This window comes from Phyllobates terribilis, unplaced genomic scaffold (assembly GCF_046119375.1).
Source record: "Phyllobates terribilis strain yellow unplaced genomic scaffold, ASM4611937v1 Scaffold_7__3_contigs__length_470593459, whole genome shotgun sequence".
Classification (NCBI taxonomy): domain Eukaryota; kingdom Metazoa; phylum Chordata; class Amphibia; order Anura; family Dendrobatidae; genus Phyllobates; species Phyllobates terribilis.
This window is the reverse complement of record NW_027362767.1, coordinates 394,696,654-394,712,649: the sequence shown is the minus strand read 5'-3', so window position 1 is coordinate 394,712,649 and position 15,996 is coordinate 394,696,654. Positions and strand designations below refer to the sequence as shown.

At 42.8% G+C, this 15,996-nt stretch overlaps 1 protein-coding gene across 1 annotated transcript; it reads left to right on the top strand.

Moving 5' to 3' along the window:
- Window positions 1-2,078: 2,078 nt before the first annotated feature.
- LOC141155535 (cytochrome P450 2A13-like) lies at window positions 2,079-13,801 on the top strand. The gene is made up of 9 exons (XM_073642401.1): window positions 2,079-2,261; window positions 6,543-6,705; window positions 7,444-7,593; window positions 8,698-8,858; window positions 8,957-9,133; window positions 9,246-9,387; window positions 10,895-11,082; window positions 11,178-11,319; window positions 13,605-13,801. Exons 1-9 carry the CDS (start codon window positions 2,079-2,081, stop codon window positions 13,799-13,801), a joined length of 1,503 nt encoding a protein of 500 aa, XP_073498502.1.
- Window positions 13,802-15,996: the final 2,195 nt, after the last annotated feature.

Below are 15,996 nucleotides of genomic sequence, written 5' to 3'. Positions count from 1 at the left end.
TCTTATCTCCTCCTCCCACAATCGCATACAAGATTTCTCCAGCGCATCCCCCCTACTCTGGAACTCTACACCAACACATCAGACTCTCACCTACCGTAAAAGCCTTCAAAAGAAACCTGAAGACCTACCTCTTCCGACAAGCCTACAACCTGCAGTAACCACCACATTACTGCATGACCTCCTCTACCCCATCCTACTGTATCCCCACCCATCCCTTGTAGATTGCGAGCCCTCGCGGTTAGGGTCCTCTCTCCTCCTGTACCAGTCGCTGACTCGTTTTGTTAAGATTATGTAAATGTTTTTGCTACATATACTCCCTTTTTTCACATGTAAAGCGCCATGGAATAAATGGCACTATAATAATAAAAAAATAATAAAAATAAAATAATTACAGACAACAGCTAAAGCAATGAGCCACAGCGTGTTTTTGTGTGTTTTTTCCATGCAGAAATGGGCCAAAAACACTTTGCAGACCCTATCCCATGATTTTCAAAGACATTTTGCAAGTTCTGTGCACTTGATCAGGATTTTTCCTCACTGAATTTCATGTGCAGAAAAAGAAGCAGCATGTGCATTCTTTGTGAATTTTGGCCTGCGTTTTTCCTATACAATGCATTAGAAAAAACGCATGGCAAATCCGCAGGCAAAAACGCACAAAAAATGGATAAAAACGCATCAAAAACACTGCGGATTTTCATCCTTAGGCCGTGTTCACATGTAAGGTAAATGCTGCATTTTTCTGTTGATTTTCTGCACAGAAATTCTGCTGTGTTTTACTGTCCAAGCAAAGTGGATGTGATTTCATGAAAACTGAGCCCGCTGTGCGTCTTAGGCTATGGTCACATTATCAGAATGTGGTCAGTATTTTACATCAGTATTTGTAAGCCAAAACCAGGAGTAGAAAAGTATAATAGGAACAAGTCACCACTTCTGTATTTATCACTCACTCCTGGTTTTGGATTACAAATACTGATGTGAAATACTGACCAAATACTGAAAGTGTGAACGTGGCCTAAAGGTGCTGCTGATCCACAGGTCCCAACGAGAGATGAGCAAGATGCACAGATGACGGTGTGTCAGCTCTGGCTAATCGAAAGCTGCGCCAAGGACCCCGGAAGGTTAGAGATCCATCCAGCCACCAGATAGCACTGACCTGTACGCTGGACGCCGGACTGCGGACTCATCTCTAGTTCCAGCCATCCTGGATACAGTGGACAGTCCCGGATTTTGGATCTATGTCCTGCAGTCTCGGGCATGTGACATCTCCTCCTGCCAGGGTAGAAAGAAATGGTAAATGGGTATAGCTCGAAGTGTCACAAAGGGAAGATGGTCAAAATCCGCCACTGCGTGCTATAAGCTCTGCATATTCTATCCTTCTTTCTAGTCTGTAAAAGCTGGGAGGTATCATATAGACATAGGCACCTATATGGATACAGACACAATCAATACATGTAAAAAAAGACGTGTGGGGACAATCTACACGAATATAAACCGTACAAATACATATATGAAAAATCATGTATAAAAAATCTACAATAGTAATATCTATTTTTTTTCACATAACTTTATTGTCATTTTGAACACTTTCAACAAACTTTAGGTCTACTTTCATACAACTTTATTGTCAACTCGTGCAGGCACGGTGCACACTTTCAACAAACTTTATTTCTTAACATTGTTTTCACAAACGCTATGCCCGTGACTCCATGATGCTTTCTGCTACCACAGAGCTCATCTTCTGGACAGATGGTCTCCACATGTGGTAACTAATTAATTGCTAAGCCCTCATGTGTTTCTTATATAAAGGACTGTCTTTCTCACTTACTTTATCCCACTGATGAAGCCACAGGCCTAGTGGTACTTGTGGGGTTGGCTGCTGCTGCTGGCTCAACTTACAGGTGCTTCCTATAGCTAGTGTTTTATGGTCAACTGTGCTGGTATTTTCATTACAGATCTTTAGAGTTTATTTCCATATTATAGGGTTTATAATCATATTTGAGCTCCATGTATTTTTTTTAAAAAGGTTACATATTGCATAATGCACTCCTGTATGTGTCTCTTCCAGGTTACTGATCATAATGGAGCTGGTGAGCGAACTCAGGACTCTTTTCCTTGGCATCTTGTTCACACTTGTACTGTATATCTACTCATGGAGAAAGAATATTAAAAAGAAAAATATGCCCCCTGGACCACCGCCACTACCCTTCCTGGGCACCACGCTGCATGTGGACAACAAAGAAATGCCTGAGTCTCTGATGCAGGTGAGTCTGGGTTCAAATGTCCTTAATATATATTCTCAAATGTTTTAACCCCCTTCCAAATGTTTATGGAATGGGCTCACTTCATTTACACTTTCACTTTTTTGCTCTCCCCTCCCAGAGCCTCCTTTTTTTTTTTTTTTTTTTTTTTTTTTTTTTTAGAAAGTGGTGGAAAAAAAAACAGCTTGTTTTAAAAAGGCATTATTTTTTGGCATCTGGGGCTGGGTGAGGGCTTATTTTGGGGTAGATGCAATCATTTGACAGCCCACTGTTGCAGTGACCAAAAAAAAAACCATTACCGGTATGTCTTTCTCTTCTCATTATGCCATCTATCGATCCAATTTTCTATATTTATCAGGTGATTTTGAACATGGAGATAACAACAAATATGTGATTATATATTGTTTTGAAAGGGGTGATTTGAAATCTCAGATTTTAATTTTATTTTTTTTTCTACTTTACACTTGCTGCAATCTGATCGCCTGTGTTACACATAGCAGGGCTAGAGTCCTGCTATGTGTAACAAAAGTTCTCATCTGCCATGAATGCCGACCGTTGGGTGACCACAGGGGTCTCCTACAGACCCTGGGTTGTCATGCCAACCTATTGGCAGCCTGCAATCATGTCATGTGGTTATTGATGGGCGGTGCTAATATGCTTACGGCACGATCATGTTAAATGCCGTTGTCAGTTTGATAGCTGCATTTAGCATGTTAACAGCCACGGGTGGATCATGATTCCACCGATGGCTGTTAGGGGCACATGACCTCTGTACAGATCCGCTGTCACGTGACTGTAAAAGGCCCCGACTACTAACGGCGGGGGTAAGACTCCGTTTTGATACAGTGATGCCACTGACAGGACAGATGAGCTTCAAAAGAAAAACTGTAGTAAAGCAATAACAAGATTTATTGTAACAAAACTCGCCCCTGTTTGTATGGGGAAGAAAAGTGATTAAAATAAACAGTAAAATTTTTAATCCAACAACTCGTACAAAATAATTTTATTTTTCTTACCAGGAGAACAGTCACATGTCCCAGTAAGGGGATGTCTTCCCTTGGGCCAATACTGCCACCCCTCTTGCCTAAATCTGCCTGGACTTAAACAGGGCTAGTTCCTAAAGGGAAGCCATAATGTGCCTTTTCTCCTGGTTCACAATCTTAATACTATTCCTAATTAATAAACTTTCTGGGATCCTAATATGACCAAACTCTGCTGTACAGCTAGGCGTATTACAACCCTGTGGCGCCCCTGAGGGTTCGGTCGCCACAGAGGTACTGCACCTCACCCAGAGGTATGGTGTCTCTCTTCTCTCAGGTAAGGAGGGAGTGCTGCACGAAACCCCAACCACCTACATCCAACACAACACCGCTCCAGGCCAGCCGGAGGGGCAAGATGCAATGTATGTTTCCTGCTGAGCCCTGACCCTGGCTGGAGTGGGAGGGAACCAAAGGTAGGGGGAACCAGTAGTGGGTGTGGGTGGAGGAAGTAGTTAGAGGAAGCACTTTGGTAGGAGTATAAAATGGGGAAGCCATCTTAGGGTGGCAGATGGGGTTAGTAGAGGAGAGCAATTAAGAAGAACAGTCCGGGAGCAGTCTCACTAGGAGCTCTGCTCCACAAGTAGGGCCAAGTCTGGAGGCCCACGATGGGAGCTGGGAGTAGGCTCCGTTCTAGGAAGTGATCCTAAGGGGTACGGCGAGTGCAGGAAGGCACCCGTATGTCCGGCATCTTATCAGAAGACAGAGGGATCGTAAGCCACATTCTAATCCCCAGGAGGGTCAAGCAGGTCCGGTATCTTATGTACAGGAAGGATTTCAGAGCACCCGAGCGGGATTGGGAGTGGGCAGCACAGAGCAGGAGGGAGAAAGACCGACTTCACACTGGGTCTAGTGAGGCACACAGGAAAGTGGGGTTCTGCCAGGCATTCCCAAAACACCTGAGGAAGAACTGAACCCCTGCCGGGTGAACGCAATGTGACGCGGGAGGCTGTTAGCTGATAGTGCACCCTGTAGAACTAAGGAACTGTGAGTAAAGACACGGATGACTGCACCGCACCGCCTCTGTCCAATTATTTCATCCGCGCCAACATTCCCTCTCTGCACAACTGCCATTTACCTTACACTGCCCTGGAGCTAAGCTCTGCCTGTGGAGAGCCACACCACCCCTGCTGCCATAACACCTGCTCCACAGCGGCGGCACCCCTTTTGCTGCATTCCACAGGTGGCGTCACAAACTTTCCAAAAACCCCATATAAATAGAAATTCCCCTTTTTGCACTGACTGCCCTGGGTCACGGACCGGGCCAGCCACCGTGATATTTCCCCAACCGGCATCCAGAGGCCCGGCTGCCGAGTACCCCACGGCCCTGGGGGCACATCAACCCAAGTTCACCTAACAAGAATAACATAAAATAAACAACCATATTGAATTCCCACTTACAAGAACACAGATAGCAAATTCATTTGATTAGCATGCTCTGTGGGAAATTCAATCCAGACAGGTGGGGTACCTTGGGAGCTTCACCATGGACTGTGGCCTTTCTAAACTTCGCACCGCGCTATCAACAGTCATTGACAAGATGAACACAGTTCGTGCCTCACTGACACTGTCCCGTAGAGACTAGTCATTTTGATTGGGGTCAGCTAGGTGTTGAGATCAAACTAACTCGTTGGACCGGTCAGGGAGAATTTAAAATAAGAACACTAGGTACCTCATCTTTGTTAAAAACATGGGGTGCTTTACTTTCCGCCGGCGCCGTGTCACACTTCACAAGATGGCCGGCTCTTTTCAATGTTATCCCACTGTTGCACTTCCCCACGCTCTACACCGAACAGAAATTGGTGACATCTGGGACAATAATCCTCAATCACAGGAGCACAAAAGTGCTGCACTCCCAAGGGAGAGCCAGGTTCGCCTACTCCAGACCTTCCTTTATTTATTTTTATTTTTTTTCTCATCCACCAGGAGCTCCCAGACCACACGCATCACGTCTCAGCTCAGTCTCCCTGGGAACCCAACCCCTCTCCACCAAACAAACTTTATCCATCCCCAGCTTGAGTGGCAGAGCAATGATGCAATGAAAGTATTTTATAACTCGAGCAGTAAAATTGCATTTTCACTGCACAGTTCGTCTATTTGCATTGCAGCATTCATAATATTATTCAAGTATTGTTTTGTTAACACTAAATAAAATTTAGATCAACAGTGAGTGTCACTGACATCTAGTGGTCAGATGTCGTCATTACAGGTGTGGCCTCCACTCAGTTATCACCAACACATCCCTATACACCCTCTTAGATGCCCGGAAAGGTGCGGGCTCAGCACTAGAGCCCGCATCAAAGTGGGAGATAAGCCATGCGCCATACATGTACGGCGCATTTTGTGAAGGGGGTTAAAGAGAACCTCACAGCTGATACATGGTGCTTGAGGATCTGGTAGTATGCATCACACTGGCTGTATGACTTCAGGCATGTATGTTTGACTCAAACTCTGCGGTATTTCAAATAATCTTACTTTAAAAACTGTCAGACTAGCTGGAAATGCCAATTCCCTCATTGCTTTAGCCTGCTGCCAGTGATTAACAGATCTTGACCTATACATGCATACAGGGGGAGTTGCTCCAGGTGAGAAACTCGGGACCCAGCCTTTGACTAGTCGCCAATGAAGTTTGTACACAAACTTGGCTTTTATTCATGTTTTTTCTCAATTGCTGCAGTGTTTCAGAGCCAAACATATGTAGCAGAAGCCATATAGCCAGTGCCATTGATCGAGCAGCGTGTATCAGCTGTCAAGTTGCCTTTAAGATTCCCAATTGCAGTGTTAGACACCCATCCCCCTTCCCAATGCCAGCTGAAGGTTCCCCATAGCTTTCACCTTGGTACTCCTGTGAAGTCCAGTCACAGGCTCCAATATATTGTTCCAATTTGCCAGGTTCAGCAAATTTCTAAACTTCATATCAAATTTGATTTACTTATGCCTACTTACTAAATACTGGACACATGGCATGTAATATGTAACAATGCTTCGCAGGCCGAAACATAAGCGCTATAGTATAAGAGGGCAACTTGTTCAGGGATTCCCCCACCTTCCGATCACCCATTAATTGGGATCGTTTTGCTCTGACATGATACTGTGACAATATTCCTAGCACCCACAAACTAATTTTTAAATGCCATTATAAAGAAACCATATGTTTTGCCAGAAACTCCTGATGCTTGTGCCAATTTTTGCATCCTATTGAGTAGGCAGGCAAAGTCAATATTTTTATTTAATATTTCTCTTCCAGCTGAGTGAGACCTATGGTCCAGTGTTCACCATCTACCTGTCCAACACACCTGTAGTGGTCCTTATCGGTTATGATTGTGTGAAAGAGGCTTTGCTAGATAATGGGGATGTATTCAGCATGAGAGGACCCTCAGAAATCGGAGATCTGCTCTTCAAAGATTATGGTAAGTAACAGATCTTGCGAAGAGACAACTGGATCTTGGCTAAACATTACACACTACTATGGCTTAATTCATAGAATCATAGAATCATAGAATGGTAGAGTTGGAAGGGACCTCCTGGGTCATCTGGTCCAACCCCCCCTGCTCAAAGCAGGAATTTCAAAGCAGGGATTTCAGGAAATTCACAATTGAAGGGTGGGGAGGGACTAAACAGTTTTACGGGAAAAAAAATGGTTACAGCGCTCAAAAGGGCAATGTAAAGGCAACTTTGTATGGGCAAAAGTAGTGACAAATCACTTTGGTTAAACGGTTCACAATCCAAGGAACTTGTCATAAAAACATCCAATGTCACTGAGTGTACCTGTTTGCACCCAGAAAGTTGAGTTGAAGACTCTGTAAAGCTCCCACAAGTCTGCTGTTAATTTCCATTTTATGCTGTTACTTCCTTGCAGATATTATCAAACGTGTTGCTTTTGGAGTGCAGTATGTGAAATTTCTACTTGCAGACCAACTGAGTTTCTTTAGTCTTTTGTGGGGTATATGCTTTCACCTCTCCCAGATGCAGTGGATTGAACAGTCTCAGATGATGCAGAGCTGTAACTGTATTTTACTGCTTTGGAGGTGAAATATAGGGAAGGGATAAAATAAAAAAAATAAAAAATGGCCCTGCAGGAATAGTGCTTTGACATGCCTAAATGGCTGTAGCAGTTACTTGATATTGAGGTATCCTTCTAATCTCAGGAGTGATATTGACCAATGGTGAGAGATGGAAACAGTTGCGCAGATTTTCTCTTTCTAACTTGAGACGTTTTGGAATGGGAACGAAAAGCCTTGAAGAACGTGTACAAGAAGAAGCACGTTATTTGACCGAAGAGATTAAGAAGACTAGAGGTAAGTCAAAAAAGTAGAAGAAATGTGCTGATGAGACTTATTTCAATCTTGAAATCTGTCTGATTACATCTTAATACTATAATTAAAACATCATATTATGGTTTATTATATAATTTAATGTTCCAGGTAAAAGGTTTTCTCATTATGAGATTGGAATGGATGGCATGAAAATAAGCAGGTTTGCAATTGACTTGCCTTTTCTACATGCTGACAACTCACAGGGGGTTATTGTATCTTAGTTTATAGCTTGTTGCCAAGGAAACCAACTATCAGAGCCTGATCAAGTTTGTGCAGTAGTTGCATTGCACAATGGGAAGTTAACTCCTGAGATCCTAGCCACCCCTCTCCAGTCCATTGATTTCTGTAAAGCAGTTAGACATCTGCTGATCTCTGCCTTCCTGATGGCTCCTGATCTAGAGCTGTTATCAGTCATGCAAAACCACAAACCCCATCCCCCACAATTGGCTGTTTCTAGAGCAATATTCCTACTCGCTGCTCACTTGTTCTTAGGGTTTATCTATATGCAAACAGTGTATAACATGTATAACAGTGAAGACTGTCAATGTGTCATAGTAGCAAGCAGATGCTTAGAAAAAAGGACAAAGCTACTGCACCCAAACTGAAGCCTAGTACTGCTAAGGAACAAACTTTGGTTTATGTACACATTCTGAATTGGATGTGGGGTTTTTGCAACTTTTCAGCTTTATTATATGTTTTGAGATTTGCAAGAGTGAAGGCCACAAACTTCATAACAAAATTGATATACTGCATTTCTTAAAATGCACATAACAGATCAGTTTTGTAAAAAATCCTCAATGTCTACATTACCCTTTTTTAGAATCTTGGTAACCTAGCTAGTATTGTTATGATGTGCATTTAACCTAGAGGTTTTCCAGGAATTTAAGTGTAAAAACTGCTTGTCCAATCCCCATCTGATCAGCAAAATTGAGGAAGTGAGCAACAGCCATATATAATCAGGTAAATTATAGATGGATAACTCTTTTTTTATTTATTGCTAGTTATTTCACTGGACACTTTGGGCCATGTTAAGGAAGTACACATTTGTAATTGATTTTTAACAGATATTTGAACACCCCTTTTCAGGCAATCCCTTTGACCCAGCACATGTGCTGACCTCTGCTGTCTGCAATGTTCTCTGCTCAGTTGTGTTTGGAGACCGTTTTGATTATCAAGATGTCAAATTTAGGACAATTTATACCTTGCTTAAAGAACTGACCCTACTTATGTCTACATCTTGGGGAATGGTAAGCTACTATTTTCTTAACTCTTGGTCAAGTCTTTAAAGAACTTGCCCAACAACAAAAGGGATTGAATAACTATCAAATCAACTTTATATTTTCAGTTTCTTAATCTCTTTCCTAACATTGTCAGTCGTATTTCGGGACCCCATCAGACTATATTTACAAATCTGGAGAAACTGAGGGACTTTATTTCCAAGTCCTTGGAAAATCACAAAGTGACACTTGACCCAAACTGTCCTCATGGTTTCCTTGACTCCTTCCTAATAAAGATGGAAGAGGTGATGTATTAATATTATGTGAAGCTTTACATAAAAAGTGAAACCGGTGAGCTCTCAGTGTCCTTTATAAAATTAACCAACCACACTGCTTATGACAATTACGATTTTGCAGGAGAAGAACAATCCAAAAACTGAATTCCACTTTGATAATTTATCTGGCACAGTCATCGATCTCTTCTTCGCTGGTACAGAAACGACAAGTGTAACCCTGCAGTATGGTTTACTCTACTTGCTCAAATACCCATATGTGGAAAGTAAGTGCTTCTCTGGTTCGCACATTTGCTGGGCTCCTGGGCTCAAATAACCCCCTCCCAAAGACAACATCTGTAAGGAGTTTGTATGATCTCCCTATGTTTGTTGGATGTTCTCTTGATCCTCCCACATTGAAGACATACTGATGGGGAGTTTAGATTGTGTTTTGCCTGGAAAGCTATGGCATATGATGGCGCTATGTAAGCACAATGGTCTAAAATGGCTCAACATAAATGTATCGATAATGCATGAATGTTATTAGAGGTTGTCAAACTTAAGGGGGACTCTCTTTAGGATCTGGATGTCTCTCTGAATGTAGGACCTGTCCTATACAACACACAATCCAATGATTGGTATGGGAATTGTGTAAAGCCACATTTTCACTTGGGTTGAGCTGCTGGAAATTTAATAGCTTTCCCAACCATGGGTTACAGCTGATTGTAGGATCTAACCTATAAATTTTCAACAGGCCCTGCTTGGGCAAGAGTCACTGCCATAAAACTTGAATGAGGATCGCAATGCTCTGACTGGCCATCAGCTGGCACGTCCTAATGGTGACAGCTGCATAGAAATATCCTCATTTATGTTATACTGCCATCTGACTTACAAGTAAGTGTCCAAAGCAAAGAACCAATTAATCTCGTGGTTAATAATACTTAGGTTTGAGTCCTCAGTGGTTGATGCAATCTTTTCAGTTAGCCATTAAAAAGGTATCAACCACTGAGGACTCTCAAATCTAAATATTTTTCTATCTACTGGCTTACACATTACAAAGATATATATTTTTCCTGTGGCTAATGATAGAATTAGTATTTAGAAAATAATAACATTTAAGCACCATTTAATTTTTATCAGTTCTAGTAACCGTTTAGGACATGAGCTGATCCAATCCTCACACTACAAATAACAGAGCATTGCATGGCCTAAAAGTCATCTTGCACTGACGTATCCATCTCCACAAGAAGAAATATTACCTTAGGTCTCCAATTGGAGGCCTTTCATACAGCCAAATTGGATTGCCTGCTTTATATTGAGGGGAAACATGCCAAAACACGTAATTTGCAAACCAAGATTCCAGTTTGCCTTTTATCTGGTCATGTGGCAAGGTGTGCTAAAGGGTAAAAGTTGACTTTTAGGATTACAACCAGTACATGGCAGTAAAGGTCAAATTCTCTCCTCCCCTCTGAAGAGGCAATTTGAATATCTAACTTGGTTGAAATTTGTGGCCTCCAATTATGGACTTGGAAAACTACAGGGATTTAGTAGCAATGTGGTTTTTTTTTTTTTAATCCAACTATTCAGAGAAATATGAGACAAGTAGAACCGGTCTACAAATACCACTCAACAAGAACTATTTAATTTAGCACAGGATCTTATATTGGGTAGAGCCATGTTGATGTGGACAACTTAAGTTGGACACGTTTCTGGTGCCACATGATTTTATTGTATAGAAATGACTGATTTTATATTTTGCGCACACTTAAGTCATGGTTTTATGTGCCCACAAAGGAAAGATTCATGTGGAGGTGGATCTAGTGATTGGCCAGGATCGATGTCCTTCATTAGAAGATCAAGCCCAGATGCCTTACACAAATGCTGTTATACATGAAATTCAAAGGTTTGCAGACATCACCCCAATGGGACTTTCACACGCAACCGTTCAAAACACAACGTTCCGAGGATACCACATTCCCAAGGTCAGAATCAAGAGAACTGAAATGCTGGGAGCGAATGTCCCAGCTTGTGTGTAGTTTTTTTTTTTGTTCATGCTCTGGGTTTCATCTTTTTGCAGGGCACTGTAATTTTTCCATTATTGACCTCAGTCTTGAAGGATCCCAAATATTTTAAGAACCCGCAACAGTTTGATCCCACTAACTTTCTGAATGTTAATGGCAGCTTCCGGAAAAATGACGCCTCTGTGCCTTTCTCATTAGGTAATTTAACAGATTTTGATGATAGAAAATACTGTGGTTATCAACTGATTGTATTATAAAGGCTTCAAGTAGGATCACTGATTCTGTCAAATCATTATACAACATTTAGGCAGAACTGGGACAAGTATTACCTACATCTACAATAGAATTAGGTTGGATTTTTACATGTTCTTCATCTTGAAACTGTGAAATCACTAAACTTATTGGTTTCCAGTAGAGCAAAGTGACCAGCTGTCTCCTACATTAATCATAACCCTGACACAGATGCTAAAGTGAGGTATGTACTCTTCTAGTAGTGTACGTACTTATCATGGTTGGCCCTCCTGTGGGGTAACAAAGGGTTTTAGGCATAACTTCTATTTTTCAATGGAGCACTCGCACTTCCCACCCCTTGTTTAATATCCCTCTTTCCCACTTTGTTTCCTTAACCCTTTTAAGGTGTTTATTTATTTTGTCACTTTTATATAAATTTATACTTTTATATAAATTTTTCTTATTACATTCAGTTGTATAAAAATTGTGATCTAGGCTTCTGTTCTCCCTTAAAGAATTTATATAAGAATTTTGTGTGTTAAAAAAAACCCCTCTTCTGTGACAGCCTGCACATTGCGTGTTCATAGGGGCACTGTAGTGACTGGCACAGGGGTCTTCAGTAGATGCACTGGCTTGCTGACTGGTGCACAAAACAGCATGCCTCCCACCCCACCAGCTTGCTGTTAAAAGTTGCAAGCAGAGCTGCAGCTGTTAGTGGAAGATGACTGATTAAATCAGCCATAATCTGCCAGCAAAGATGCAGATTTGGCTTGCAAGACTGTCAGTCAGGGAGAAGGCATATGAAGTACGTTACGTTAAAGGGAACCAGTCACCATGAAAATGCAGTCCAATCTGTAGGAATGATATAGAGCACAGTAGGTTGTTAGTTTTGACAAGATTCAGTATAATTTGATTCACTAATCTTCTCACAACTATATACCAATCTATGCAGCTCCCCCTACTCAATAACATGATGCCTGCAGAATAAACTGCATTTTCAGTGACAGGTTCCCTTTATTGTGGTGTCTGGTGCGTGCCTCCCCCACCCCCCCCTTCCCCCCCTGGAGCAATGGGGTACTCATTAGCTGGGCTGATCCTATATTGGGGTAATCACAGTGGCAGTAATCCGGTCCGTGGCCCAGGGCAGTCAAATTAAAGAACAGTTAATTGGGGAAATAAATATTTGGGGATAATGTTCGTGATGCCACACATGGTATCTGGCTGTATGGGGCCACCGCTGCGGTGCAGATCCACTGGGGCTGCTGGTGACTCAGCAGAGTTGGTTCAGCTCTCCATGGGCAGAGCTAAGCTCCAGGGCAGTATATGGTGATTTTTTAAAGGTAGATGTCGGTAGGGACAGTGTAATGCAGGGCAGGTGATGCAGCAATAAATGAATGACACTGGGGAGCAGGCTTTACTCAGTTCTTGGGTAGTTCCAAGTTACCGCTACAGCCGTATATAACCGCTCACGTCGTCCTATGTCCTCCAGGGAAGTGATCAGCAAACTCTCAGGTATTTTGGAAGAACTTGAATGGGACCCCGGTCTGTGTACCTGCGCTGACTCTCGCCCTGCGCCTCATACCCAGTGGCTGTGGGGCGTGTCGGGCGACATCCAGACTGTCTCCTTTGCCCTATATGACCACCTTTTTGGTGATTGAGTGGTTACAGCACACAAAATACTGCAACCTCCGGTTTGCTAGCTGAGCTGGCCTGATCCCTCAATGTCGGCGTGAATTCAGGCACATGGGTGGCCTCCATACTCGCCGTGCCCCTGGGATCCCTTCTCACTGTTCCTGTCTTCTCGCCTCACTCTCTCAACTCTACTCCTGCTCCAAGGACTGGAGCCAAGAAAAATGGGCCCTCTCAACTCCACAGAACTCCTCTCAACTACTTCTTCTAGATCTTTCCAGCCTTTTATATACTGCGCTTTCAGTGCTCCCCTGAACTTCTTCCTACACCCACTACATGGTTCCCTCTCCCTTCCAGCCAGGGACAGGGCTCAGCAGTGACCAAGTGCATCTTGCCCTGCCTACTGGTCTGGAGTGGTGTAGAGTTGGATGTAGGTGTGTGGGTCCTGGGTAGTGCTCCTTCCTTAACTGAGAGTGGGGTACCACACATCTGGATGAGATGCAGTACCTCTGTGGCAACTGGACCCACATGTCCAGGTCTTATGAATGTTGGAATTTCACTTTGAATTTGTTTTACTGCCCAAAGTCTAATCTTCTAATTGTCATTACCTGTCTTTACCACAGGCACCAGAAGTTGCATTGGAGAGAGTCTGGCACGGATGATATTATTTCTCTTTCTGACAAATATACTACAGAAGTTCACCCTAAAACCCATATTGACCCCAGATGAAATTAATATCACCCCAGAACCAAATAGAAACATGGCAGTACCAAGGACCTACAAGATGTATGTGATCCCCAGGAGACGGAAGAGCTCTTAAACGTTTATTTCTTTGTCGGGTAACCGCTTAATAATTTTCATGTTTGTTATACAGTAAAAATAAAATTTAAATTTGCCTTATATATTCATAACTACATTGTCTGTGTAAATATTTTTAGAACTTTACACTTCCAGTGATCTCAGGTAATCACTCCTTTTTGATCTTTCTGCTCATCACACAATTCTCTCCTATGCACCAATCCCCCCCCCCCCCAGAACTCACTACCTTGGCGCATTTTAAAATTGGCCTAAAAGAACAACTTGAAAGGCTTGCCACTATACAATTCTGCTACCATTACCACCTGAGCTGTTTTCAACCCTCTGTACCTATCTTTCTCAAAGTCTTACAGATGGGGATGACTGTGGGTAGTATCCTCCTTCTGGTTTGGAGACCTTGTGGTCAATGCCACTGGTTCAGAGGTCAGCTCCAGCCATCATTGTGTCCAAGATAACATTGCTGGTGAGGATTGCATAGTCTAGCTCTGCACCATGATAGCCTTTGATAGCTCTGGCATGAGGGCGATGGAAAGGTTGTCACAGGGGAACATAACACTCATACTGGCCATTTCCTGGGTTTAGTGTAGAGTGGCATCAGAGGCGTGCATAAAAATCATGGGGCCTCAGCAGAAGTTATAACTGCAAACCCACTCACCAGAAGCTATTTGGTCACAGAAGAGCATATCTTACAATTTTGTAGCCTATATAAAGGAACTCTACTCCTCTACTGGAGCCCTAGACTCCCAGAGATGTCAGCTGATGCTACCTATGTCTTCATTGCTTTCAAATCTTATCAGGATGCTGGTACAGTTGACCTTGTGAGGAAAAAAAATCATTTTAAGTGCTCTAACAGCCAGGGCCAACCTTGTGTTGAATGTTGTCCTTAAGTAAATTAACAGCAATAGTGCATGAAAATATAGGGTGCTTGCTTAGTTTACATAATTTTGATTAAAGTAAAAGCATCCCTTCAGTGATACTATTTGGGACAGGCCTAACCTCTAATATTTAAACCTTAACACTTGTCAAGTGACATGCATATGGAGAAATAGGACCCTTGCTAGTGGACACGCAGGGTTAGGAATGTTCAGAATAGGGTCACTGTGGTGGTATGGCTTTCTTAATTTTGCAAAGGGTATCCCACAATGTCACTCTGTGTCCACTAGTGGGGTCTTAACCTTTATCCACATGCACATCACTTTAACAAATTAAGGTTTTAATTTTAAAGGATAGAACTGTCCTGAAAAGGGTCACCATGACATGGTGGAATAGAATTTACTTTTTTTTTTTTTATCTTGTTCCAGTTCATCTCTTTAGGTTTAAATGGTGCCCTGTACAACATCTGATCTTCAGTGCCCCTCTCCTATTTTACTCAATAGTAACATCTCTTGAATCATGGCTGCGGCTTCCGCAATCTTCCCCTCCGTAGTTTGCCTTCCGTGTGCCTCAGGACTCTGCAGGGAGTAGAGGGCGTGGCATGATGACGTGGTGCACTACCACAGCGGTCACGTAAATGGACCTGGAAGTGCTCGTCACATGCGTCCAGGATGCCAGGGGAGCATGAGGGTTTTTTTTTTTTTTGCGCTTTTTACCACATTAGACACAAGTGTGACATGCCGAAGTAGTGCTGTTGCTGAATGTGACATGCCGAAGTAGTGCTGTTGCTGAATGTGACATGCCGAAGTAGTGCTGTTGCTGAATGTGACATGCAACACGCATAGGAGAGAGGAAGTGTTGTGCTCCTGAAGCATCAAGCAACTAGAGGGATTAACAGTCACTGGAGAAGGGGAGTGTTTTACCAGAGCCCCAGGGGGATTGTGGGGTAGTTTACTGTCTGGCCGGAGCTGAAGAGAAAGGTGGCTTACGATCTGTATCTCACGGAAGGAAACAGAATTCAGGTCAAGAGGGAAGCTAAAGAAAGGTCAGTTAGCTCACGGAGTCTAACAGTGTGGAGTATTATCGGCCAGGAAGATGAGGACTGGAAGGAATCCTGTCATAGAGATCATCTCCCTCATCACCCCCTCCCCTCCATCTCCATGTAGGATAAAGAATGCTGTGTACTATTGAGTCCTTGTGAAGGAAAAGCCTGTGGTGTGTATGCATCAAAACTGTGCTACTGGATAATAGACTGTGCTGCAAAGGAGACTGTACTGTTATTACTGGAGCCTGTTGCTCAGAGGCATTTGCATTGCACTGGCCGTG